The sequence below is a fragment of the Sorex fumeus genome, unplaced genomic scaffold (assembly GCF_029834395.1).
Source record: "Sorex fumeus unplaced genomic scaffold, SorFum_2.1 ptg000110l, whole genome shotgun sequence".
NCBI classification, from domain to species: domain Eukaryota; kingdom Metazoa; phylum Chordata; class Mammalia; order Eulipotyphla; family Soricidae; genus Sorex; species Sorex fumeus.
This window is the reverse complement of record NW_026606167.1, coordinates 3,453,181-3,464,523: the sequence shown is the minus strand read 5'-3', so window position 1 is coordinate 3,464,523 and position 11,343 is coordinate 3,453,181. Positions and strand designations below refer to the sequence as shown.

The following is an 11,343-nucleotide window of genomic DNA, read 5'->3' as shown; positions in this document are numbered from 1 at the left end:
AGCGGCGGCGGCGGCCGCGGCGGCTGGCGTAGCGCGCGAGGCGGGCCCCGGGCGTCCCGGCGGGCGTCGCGGCGCCGGCTGAGGGGCCGCGGGGGCCGGCTGAGGGGCCGCGGCGCCGCGCCGCGCCCGCGCGCGCGCCGACCGCCCCCTCGGCGCCGCGGGCCGTCCCGGCTCGACGGGCCGCGCCGAGCGGGGTTCCCGCCGCGCCCGCGGGCGCCGCGGGCCGGCCGGCGCGGGGCGGGGACTCGGCCGGGCCGGGCGCTGACGCAGCGGAGGCGCGGCCGTGTGCGCGGCATGCGGGGCCCGGCCCGGGAGCCCCGAGAGCGGGCGCGGCGCGCGGCGTGAGGCGGGAGGCGCCCCGGGGCCGGGCGGCGCCTGCGGACGCGGCCGGGCCGGGCTGCCCCGCGGCGGCGGCGGGCGCGGGGGGCCGCCACTCGGACTCGGCGGGCGCCGCCGACGCGGGGAGCCGGCCGGGCCGGGCGGCGCGCGGCAACATGGCCTCCCCGCCCCACCAGCAGCTGCTGCCGCACCACGGCACCGAGGTGAGCTGCGACTCGAGCGGGGACAGCAGCAGCGTCAGGGTCAAGATCAACCCCAAGCAGCTGGTGTCCAACAGCCACGCCAAGCACTGCAAGCACAGCATCTCCTCCAGCTGCAGCAGCTCCGGGGACTCGGGCGGGGGTCCCCGGCGAGCGGGGGCCGGGGGCCGCCTGCGGCGGCGGAGGAAGCTGCCCCAGCTGTTCGAGAGGGCGTCCAGCCGCTGGTGGGACCCCCGCTTCGACTCGGTGAACCTGGAGGAGGCCTGCCTGGAGCGCTGCTTCCCGCAGACCCAGCGCCGCTTCCAGTGCGCGCTCTTCTACATCGGCTTCGCCTGCCTGCTCTGGAGCGTCTACTTCGCGGTGCACATGCGACCCAGGCTCACGGCCATGGTCGCCCCTGCCCTGGGCTTCCTCGCCGTGTGCGTGGGCTTCTTCCTGTTTACCTTCACCAAGCTCTACGCCCGGCATTACGTGTGGACCTCGCTGGTTCTCACCCTCCTGGTGTCCGCCCTGACCCTGGCGGCCCAGCTGCAGGTCTTGGGGCCTGACTCAGGACGTGTTGACAGCTCCAATCACACTCCCGCGGCCAAGCCCACGGACACTTGCTTGTCTCCAGTGGGGAGCTTTTCCATGTGCATCCAAGTGCTCTTCCTGCTCTACACCGTCATGCACTTACCTTTGTACCTGAGCGTGTTCCTGGGAGCAGCCTACTCCGTTCTGTTCGAGACCTTCGGCTACTATTTCCAAAACGAAGGTTGCTTCCCCCCGCCCGGCTTGGGGGCCCCACACTTGGAGCTGCTGAGCCGGGCCCTGCTCCACGTCTGTGTCCATGCCATCGGCATCCACCTGTTCGTCATGTCCCAGGTGAGGTCCCGCAGCACCTTTCTCAAGGTGGGCCAGTCCATCATGCACGGGAAGGACCTGGAGGTGGAGAAAGCCCTCAAGGAGCGGATGATTCACTCAGTGATGCCAAGAATCATCGCAGATGACTTGATGAGGCAGGGGGACGAGGAGAGTGAGAATTCCATCAAAAGGCACGCCACCTCGAGCCCCAAGAACAGGAAGAAGAAGTCGTCCATCCAGAAGGCCCCCATAGCCTTCCGCCCCTTCAAGATGCAGCAGATTGAAGAAGTCAGCATTTTGTTCGCAGATATCGTGGGCTTCACCAAAATGAGTGCCAACAAGTCTGCCCATGCGCTGGTGGGTCTCCTGAATGATCTCTTTGGCCGCTTCGACCGCTTATGTGAAGAGACCAAGTGCGAGAAGATCAGCACCCTGGGAGACTGCTACTACTGCGTGGCGGGGTGTCCTGAGCCCCGAGCTGACCATGCTTACTGCTGCATCGAGATGGGCCTGGGCATGATCAGAGCCATTGAGCAGTTCTGCCAGGAGAAGAAAGAGATGGTAAACATGCGTGTCGGGGTACACACAGGCACTGTTCTGTGTGGCATCTTGGGTATGAGGAGGTTTAAGTTCGACGTGTGGTCCAACGATGTGAACCTGGCCAATCTCATGGAGCAGCTGGGAGTGGCCGGCAAGGTGCACATTTCCGAGGCCACTGCAAAATACCTAGATGACCGGTACGAGATGGAAGATGGGAAGGTCACCGAGCGCCTCGGCCAGAGCGTCGTTGCCGACCAGTTGAAAGGTACGTGGCTTTCTCTGCCTCATCGCCTCCTTCCCCAGTGCTGTCTGTGTTGGAAAGCAGGACAGCCCCTCCCAACTTCAGACTTGAGGCAGAGCAGTCGTTTCCAGATACCTCCCCAGCATGAGGCCCTCTCAGGGCTGGCGGAACTTGCCCTCCGGTGAGCCACATGTCACGGAGTTGTCCCGTTGTGACAGAGATGACCTGACAGAGACCTGTGGACAGCAGGCAGGAGGGTTTGGAAAATGACTGCTGCCTGCGGGGCTGTTCGGGTTTCTGAAAGTAGGGGGCTGGGGATCTGCAGGTGACAAAACTTGCCACACTTTGAGGCTGAATTCCATTTGGCTGCCCTCAAGTCCCCTCAGAGCGTTTCTGTAAGCCTTCTCCTCCGATGTGAAGGAGAAAATTTTTCTCATCGCTTATCTTCCAGGGTTCTGCTGAGCGGCAGGGACTTGAGCATTCGATGCAATTACGAGCCCCCAGGCGCACAGTGCCTCTCCCCTGGAAGGCCTTGTGTTGTGCTTGGTACTTGGGACTCAGGGCCCTCTCCTGTTAGAGCTCTTTTTCCAGAATATTTGCTTTTTCAACTCTCAACTTTCACTTTCCCATGATGCTTTCTTAGCTTGCTATTTGTCAAAGCCCAGCATTTTAGAAATTGAGCTTCTCGAGAGCCGGATAGTTTGCAAGTGAGCTTTGCACCCACCGCCATCCGCCCAGCCCACCCGGAGTCGGTCTGGCTCCACATCCCTCCCCGATCTGAAGCTCCTGACTGCTCTTCATGCTACCCTGGGCTGGCTGCTCCTGCTTTTTATTTCTCTTGTTTTTATATAGGACAGAATTCTTTGAGGTCTGGGAAGTGGTGTCTAAATAAGTGACTCCAAAAATAAGGATTCTAAATAAATAGCCATCCCCTTTTAAAAACAATCCTATGCCCTCCTAAAACCTTCTGCATTGAGGGAAACATCTATTTTGGAAGTATGTGGAGAAAATAACATTGATTTTTAAAAGCCTAAATTTGTAAGCTGTACTGTATTGTGTGGTGCTCACTCCTCGCATAATTACTCAGAGAAAAGTCAGAGCTGGGTGAGGGGAGAGTGTCTTATGCTTCAGGAATGGAGAGTCAGAGAGATTCAGGGCTTGGCTGGTCTGGCCACCCTGACTCGACCCTGATAGTCACTTGGAATTTTTTTCTCTCTTCGATCTCATGTCATTTAGTTCTCTTCCAGGGGTGCTTCATCCTTCTCCCAAATCCTTATTAGTTAGCCAGTTGTTGAGGAATTTATGAAAGTAGCAGAAAAGAATTTTCGTGGCTAATTCCCTCTACTCTAGAGAGCTCTCTCAGAGAGACATGTTCCCTAGTCTGAAGCTGTCAGACTGGGGGCTCATGTCCCCCACGTGTGACATCTTGGCATCTTTGGGACAGCATGGCCCCCTGTGGAGAGAACGGGGAACCATGTGGCACTGTGTGTAAGTGGGGCCAAAGGACGACCAGGATCGTTTTTGTAAGTTGTACTTTGCACTACCCTCTTACGTGAATTTCAGAAACCAGAGCAGGTGCACTCATTAAGTGTCTTGGAGATCATCAAGTCTTTGGCTCTGACAGTTCCCATTTTTGTTCATTTGTGGGTGGTTTTATTTCACTTTAGTGATCAAGGGTCTCAAAGACACTGACCAAAAATCTGCTAGAATGGTTTGTTGAATTTTGTTTTAAACCTCTGCCAGTGTAAACGTGGTACATTAGCTCTTTCTTTCCATTTGTGTATGTTGTCTGTTTATGACAGAAATTTTAGTGCTGGAGGGAAGCAGGAAAGTTGGAGACACAGTGAGTTTTTGCATGGTTTTTGCTGCTTTCCCTAAGACCATACGATTTGCTTGGTTCGGCTCACCTTGAAAACCTGTGGACAGGGCTCCAGTCACTGAGGGTGTTGGCACAACTTTCTGGACCTCTTTGGAACGTCACAGTTCCCCAGGTACTGATGAGTCTGCTGAATTGAGATGGGCATAGTTTGTAGAAAAACCTTTGCATACATATGGTTTCAGCTTAGAAGTAAAAGCTTTATTTTAGCCTCAAAGGCTATTTTCTCGATACTGTTGGTTATTTGCCTTTACCTCTCATCTTCTGTTGTGATAAAGGGGTTTAGAAACCCTGTATGGACTCTACAGAAACGAGTAAGGGTAAACTGGAGATTCTAGAACTCGTTTGGCAGCATGAAAGGAAACTGCACTCTCTAATTTGTCCTGACAGGCTTTGTGGAAGGGTGGACTTTCATTATTGCTGCATGTTCACTGACTTTCTCAGAAGTATTTATTTGTGAGCTAATGGCCGTGATTGTGGCTGTCAGGGATGGCTGGTACTTCACGGGGATCTTGAGGTCAGGAAGAGACTCTTCAGGGACTGGAGAGATAGTATAGTGCGTAGAGCTTTTGCCTTGCACACCGTTGACCCAAGTTTGAGCCTTAGCACCCCATAGGTTCCTCCAGTTCCTGCCAATAGTGATCCAGGAGCACAGCCAGGAATAAGCCAGGAATAAGCCCTGAGCACCACCACCAGATGTGGCCCAAAAGGTAAAAGCCAACCAACCAACCGACCAAACCAAAACCCTTTCTAACTAGGTAGAAGATAAGGACACTGTTGCGTAGTATTTAGTTGGGGCAAAGGCTGGGCTGTGTTTCTTGGTGGTGTGACTGGGGTTATTTTAAGTAGTTCATTAGGATGAGGATGGTTTGGATTCGACCCTGTTGGTAGTGGGGCCACCCGTAGGCTTGGAGCAAGAGGCTGGGGATGTGATTGACATTGTGGAAGCTCGTTCTGCGTTCCAGGTTTGGAAGGTGTGAGATGGAGCTTAGTGATCTGTCAGCAGGCCCGGCTGCAGTGGAGATGATGGGCTACAGATGAGAAGTGGTCAGCTCGAGAAGACTTAGGGCCTGTTGCTGCCCTCTCTTCTGCACGTAAGAGAGTGGTGAGGCTGCTCAGGATAACAGAGGGCAGGAGGAACCTGCTGTGTGTGTACGCAGATGTGTACACGTGTGTACCCTTAAGCTAGGGGGTAGACTCACCGAGAGAAGGATGAGTTTTTCAGTCTAGGACTGGGATTTTGGGAATGATCCGGAAAGTGAGGGGCAGTTGTTCTTACTGAGGATAGATGGGGAGGTCAGTCCTGTCCGTGGCTGTATCCCCGATTCCTCGTTGTGGAAGGCCATGGTCCTCGGCATTGCCCGAGAGCCAACAGCTCAGGCCCTTCTGAACTCCTGTGTAAGAGAAAGTATGTGCTCCCCATGTTCTTGAGTAGGGCCTCTGGTACACATTGCAACATGACTTTGCAGGGAGCAAACGACAACGATGAGGAACTGCTGAAAATGTGGCTTGATCTGGGTCTGGAGTTGGGAATGGCAAACATGCTGTGGTGTCGAGGCTCATGTGGCCCTGATCAGAATTTGTTCATGTTAACTGGATGGCTTCTAGCAAGGAACAGCCAGCAGATAATTCTCAGCCTGAGCATTAGAGTTGAATTTGGCTTTGGCGAGGGGAGGGGAAGGCTTGCTGAACAGCTGGTGGCATGGAGAAGAATGGAGGGTAATATTTTTAGGCAGAATAACTTAGGGGAAAAACCGAACGGAACCAATGGAAGCAATGAAGTTGTGCACAGTTCTCTTCTGCTCACCTGCTCGTTCAGGTGATTGCTGTGCCCCTCTCTGCTGGTCAGCGTCAGCTGTGTACAGGCTCCAAACACTGATCTTGGGAAAAGCACGCTGAGCTTTCTGCGTGTGCCAATGAGTGTGCACCTGCACGCCTACATTTTCCTCTTCGTCTTGGTTGGTGATTTCCGTCTGGGGATTTCAGTACTGTGAGAGGGTTTCATTCATCATTAGGATTCGGCAGGCCCACTTTCCTGAGGTGGGTGGGAAGCTGTTCACCCCTGAAAAGCTGGGCTGATGCTCCTGGACTGTGAGGCATTTGAGCTTCTGTAGAAGACACTACCGTTCTCTCCCAGTAGGAACGAGTGCCCTTCGAGGGAATTTTATAAAGGGGTGAGAGTTTTTGAAACAGGAAGGGAGCTGCCGTGTCAAGTGGAGACTGGCCAGGCACGACCTTCATGAAGACAAAAAAGGGACAGGGAATGTGAGGCTGGGGCGGGGGGAAGCTCCCCAAGGAGGCTCGTGAAGGCCATGACATTTGTCAGTCTTATTTGTGTTCTTGCTGAATGGCACCCACCAAGCCAGCCTGTCACTGAACTTGGTCAGCTTTGGTGAAGAAAACTGTCCTTTGTCAAACTAGCCTGCCCTTGTAAAGTGGTTGGTAGTGGTGTCTCGCAGCTCTGGCTAGAGAGTGAGCCGATCTGAGAAGGTGGTGAAAGTTGAGGACCGGGCCCTCAGGGAGAGCTATGGCATTTAGGAACCTTGCCACAAGTCGTGGTTCTCTGACACACTGGTCTCTGGACCATTGAACATCCCTTGAAACTACTGGGGAGGCTCAGTGCTTGTGTTTTATGTACATTATCTATTGGTACTTACCAATTTAGAAATTGAGACAAACTGAAGAGTTCAAAAATTTCTTTTCTTTTCTTTTTTATTTTTATTTTTTTTGCTTTTTGGGTCACACCTGGCGATGCACAGGGGTTACTCCTGGCTCTGCACTCAGGAGTTACTCCTGGCGGTGCTCAGGGGACCATATGGAATGCTGGGAATCGAACCCGGGTCGGCTGCATGCAAGGCAAATGCCCTACCCGCTGTACTATCTCTCCAGCCCCCCAAAATTTCTTTTCTTAATTCACTTAAGAATAATAGGGCTAAAAAAAAAAGAATAATAGGGCTGAGGGGATGAGTCAAAGGACGAGCGTGTCTGCTTCATATGTGGGAGGCCCCAGGTTTGATCCTTGACACTGATGCTCCCCCAGGCACTTCCCCAGAGGTGACCCATGAACAAATATCTGGGAATAGCTCCCGAGCACTGCCAGACAAACAAAACCCCCCAAGTTAATAATAAACCCCGTGTTGCTGGGGATGTGACTCAGTGGTAGACTGTATGCCTTGCATGTGTAAGAATCTGGATTTGATCCCTGGTATCAAATAAACAACACCCTCCTCCCCCAAAAAACAACAAACCAAAAAACACCATATATGGGCTTATGTGTATATTATAATGTATATTTCTGAAATAGCTATTTGCAAAAACCCTGGCACTATAAAAAACTGATGAGAAGACAGTCACGGTTTTACATTTTTAACATTAACTTTTAATGTTAAGTGTTGGAGCGATAGCACAGCGCCAGGGCGTTTGCCTTACAAGCGGCCAACATGGCCGACCCGAGTTCGATTCCTCCGCCCCTCTCAGAGAGCTACTGAGAGTATCTCGCCCGCACGGCACAGCCTGGCAAGCTACCCGTGACGTATTCGATATGCCAAACACAGTAACAAGTCTCACGATGGAGACGTTACTGGGCCCGCTCGAGCAAATCGATGAACAACGGGAGGACTGTGATCCCCCTGTTAAGTTTAAAAAGTTTAAAAAGTACTGCTGGTGGGGCCAGAGTGATAATACAGCACAAAGGTGCTTGCCTTGTACATGGCCGACTGGGGTTCACTCTCAGGCAGTTTCTTCTCTTCTTTTAACTTGTTGTTGGGACTATCTGGTGGTGCTCAGCTGCTAGGGCTACGCATCCAGAAATGCTTGGGGCCTATGTCGTATCAGGGATTGAACCGAAGGTCTTATAAGTGCAGCCTTTGAACTCTGATGATCATGCCATATCCCTGGCCCCAACCAATGGCAATTTCTTAAGGATTAGTAGTTGCACTGTGGAATTCAAAATCCTATTAATCAGTTGGGTTTTTTTTTTTGTTGTAACTGTTATAATAAGCCACATTGGAATTTTATTTTGTTTTTTGGTTCCAGGGATGGCGCCCAGGATCTCATGCAGGCATACAGATTTGTGCCCTACACTGAAAAATAGCTCTAGCTTTTGTCACTGTGTCATTTGGGGAATAGTTTTCTTGAGTTGGGAAGATTGTACAAATGCTGACATAAGATAAATTTTATTTTTTTGCAGTAACGTAACAAAATTACATTTTTATTATAATTCAGTAAGCATTCATATACAACATTAATCACATGAATCAACAAATACCATGTCCAAATTAGAGTTAGTCCCAGTAGACCTGCATATACAAAATAAGATATGTTTTTGAACCATTTTTTAAAAATTTAAATTAAAAATTTGTTTGTTTTTTGGCCATACCCAGCAGTGCTCAGGGGTTACTTCTGGCTCTGCACTCAGGAATTACTCCTGGTGATGTGTGGGGGACCATCTGGGGTGCTGGGGATCGAACCAAGGTCAGTCACGTGCAAGGCAAGCACTCTGCCTGCTGAGGTTACATTTTGTTTTTCTATTTAAAATTTATTTATTTCAGGGGCTGGAGCAATAGTACAGTGGATAGGGCGTTTGTCCTGCATGCGGCCAACCCAGGTTCAATTCTCAGTATCTCATATGGTCCCCTGAGCACCGCCAGGAGTAATTCCCGAGTGCATGAGCCAGGAGTAACCCCTGTGCATCACTGGATATGACCCAAAAAGCAAAAAAAAAAAAATTCATTTATTAAAGCAATATCACATGAGCACCCCTGCAGGGTTTCTTTAAAGAGGGAAAGTGAGGGGCTGGAGCTATAGCAGAGTGAGTAGGGAATATGCCTTGCATGTGGCCGACTCGGGTTCGATTCCCAGCATCCCATATGGTCCCCTGAGCACCATTCCGGGGTAATTCCTGAGTGCAGAGCCAGAAGTAACCCCTGAGCATCGCCGGGTGTGACCCAAAAAGGCAAAAAAAAAATAAAAAGAGGGAAAGTGAACTATTTGACAAAGAGGAATTCATAGTGAAGATATATTTTAAAGTATTGGGAGATGTCAACTTTACAGTGGTGGAAGTTTTCCAAAATTTGACTTCCCATTTGAAAGTTTGAATCCTGTCACTGGCCACAAATACTGCCAGTTATGTTCCATGATGTGACAGATTAATCTGGGGACATTTTGGGAATAGTGTGTCACATGCTCAGATCTGGCTGACCAGTTGTTTGTAGGTGAGGGTCCAGGGGCACAGAAGCTCCCATCCCAGCACTGCAGGTGCTTTCCTCATCAGGTCGTGCATGGCCTGTGGTGACAGAGTTGCACGGGTGCTTCCCTGCCTCTAGGGACTATCCAGATAGAACACAACCATTCACTTTGTTTTTGGGGACGGCTGGGCAGTGCAGGTGCCACACACAAGCAAGGCAAGTATGCCACCACTGAGCTACCTGCCTGGCCATGCTCTCTACGTTCACCGCCTCATTAAGGACATTCTTCAGTGTAGCCGTGTGCCTGCATGCAGTGGTTTACTGGTGGATAACTCAGATCTGTGATTCACCAGCTTATTTTTTGTAGGAGGGTTTGTTGTTCTTGTGTTGTTGTTTGACCTTGCAAGTGGTACTCGGGTCTTTGGGGCCACTCTTAGTGATTCGAGGTCAGCTGGGTTGCTGATTCAGTGAGGATGCTGTGCTGCTCAGACCCGGTTGGGGCCAGGGGTCCCTCTGGCAGTATCTGTTGTGCTTGGGATAATGTAGTGCAGGGGGTCAGATCAGAGATCACCAACCCCGGTACTCTCCCTGGCCCCGTAGTAGGGCTTTACTTACACCGCCCAAACATATATCCTGAGGTGGAAGAAGTGACACATTAGGAGAGATGTGTTGTATTTGATGGAGAACAGCAAGTAACTTTAGTTCACACAGTTGCTGTTTCTTAAAACAAAAAAAGGATGAAAGAAAGAGATCCTTGTGATTCTGCAAGATTTATGTTATTGGAGTTGAAGGTTCAAGATAAAACATCAGCTTGGATTTTCCTTTTTTTTTTTCTTTTAGTTTCCGGTCGTTGCTCAGGGCCATGACCTGCACTCAGGAGTCACTACTCCTGGCAGGCTCAGGGGACCATATGGAGTGCCAAGGATAGAACCAGAGACAGCCACATGAAAGGCAAACATCTTACCTTCTGTACTATCTCTTCGGTCCTATTCCTTTTTCTTCTTTTTCTTTTCTTTTCCTTTCTTTCTTTCCTTCTTTCTTTCTTTCTTTCTTTCTTTGTTTTTATTTATTATTTTTTTTCAGGGCTTACCTTTGGGCAGTATGTCTAATTGTAGGTGCGTGGATTTCTGCTTCTGGGGCATTTGAAATAAGTTCTAGCACAGTACCTTTTTAAAATTCTGGAACCTTGGACAAGCTCTGCAGGGGCGCTTCAATTTATAGAAATGAGAGTAGCTTTGTCAGAGGGGAAGTGAAATAAAATGAGGATTCAAGCAAAGCACTTATTAGCACAGTGACTGCATCATGGCAACGGTTCAGTAAATAATCACCAACTCTCCTGCCGGGATGAGTCACATTTTGTACTGCACTGAAGGGTGTTTCTTTTTTCCCACACTCCATTTGGTGCACATCTTGGAGGATTTAGTTCTAAAACCCAGCACACACCAGGGACTGTGGTTGTGTCAGTCTCTCAAATTAAAAAGGGCACTTGTCCAAAATTCTCAACGTGGGTAGTTTGCCCTGTTTAAACTTCAGCTGCCACATTTGGCTAGCTTCCTCATGGAGAACACAAGGGAGATCAGGCAGTACTGTTCTGGGTTGTGTCTGGTCCCCAGAGCTTAGAGGTTCATATGCTGGGGTGACCCCTTGGTAGTTGAGGAATCATAGGCAAATTTTCAGTTTTGTGATTCGAGAGATTCCTGCGGGGAATGAACTAGAGCTGCTGTTCATCAAAGTTGCATTCTACTGTAAACTCATTTATCCAGTTCCTAACAATGAGGCCCTGCTCTTTGCCAGAACGAGGCTGAGTTTGGAGAGAGCCCTTGCCTTGCCCTCTTGGAGCATACAGATGAGGAACTGAAGCACAGAGAAGTTAAGTAATTCGCAGTGGTCAGTCAGCTAGAGAGAACTACTAAGTGGCATGGTCTGTATTTAAAGTCAAGGGGCGGTATTAGAAAACACTAGTGCCACTTCATAGAGTTGTACGGATTAAAGAAAAAATGTGTGATAATTATTCAGAAAACTACTTGGCACACAGCAGCTCTCATGGAGATTAGATTTACCAGCTTGTATGTTATTGAAAGCAGGGACAGTTTTCTCAGCAGCTGCCACAGCACGAAT

At 50.6% G+C, this 11,343-nt stretch overlaps 1 protein-coding gene across 1 annotated transcript in view; it reads left to right on the top strand.

Moving 5' to 3' along the window:
- The first annotated feature begins 463 nt into the window (after positions 1-463).
- Positions 464-11,343, top strand: part of ADCY9 (adenylate cyclase 9) — an 84,836-nt gene continuing 73,956 nt past the window's right edge. Inside the window, exon 1 of the mRNA XM_056134974.1 lies at positions 464-2,187. Coding sequence (XP_055990949.1) covers positions 495-2,187 — 1,693 coding nt within the window. The 5' untranslated portion in view covers positions 464-494. The remainder of the gene's footprint in view (positions 2,188-11,343) is intronic.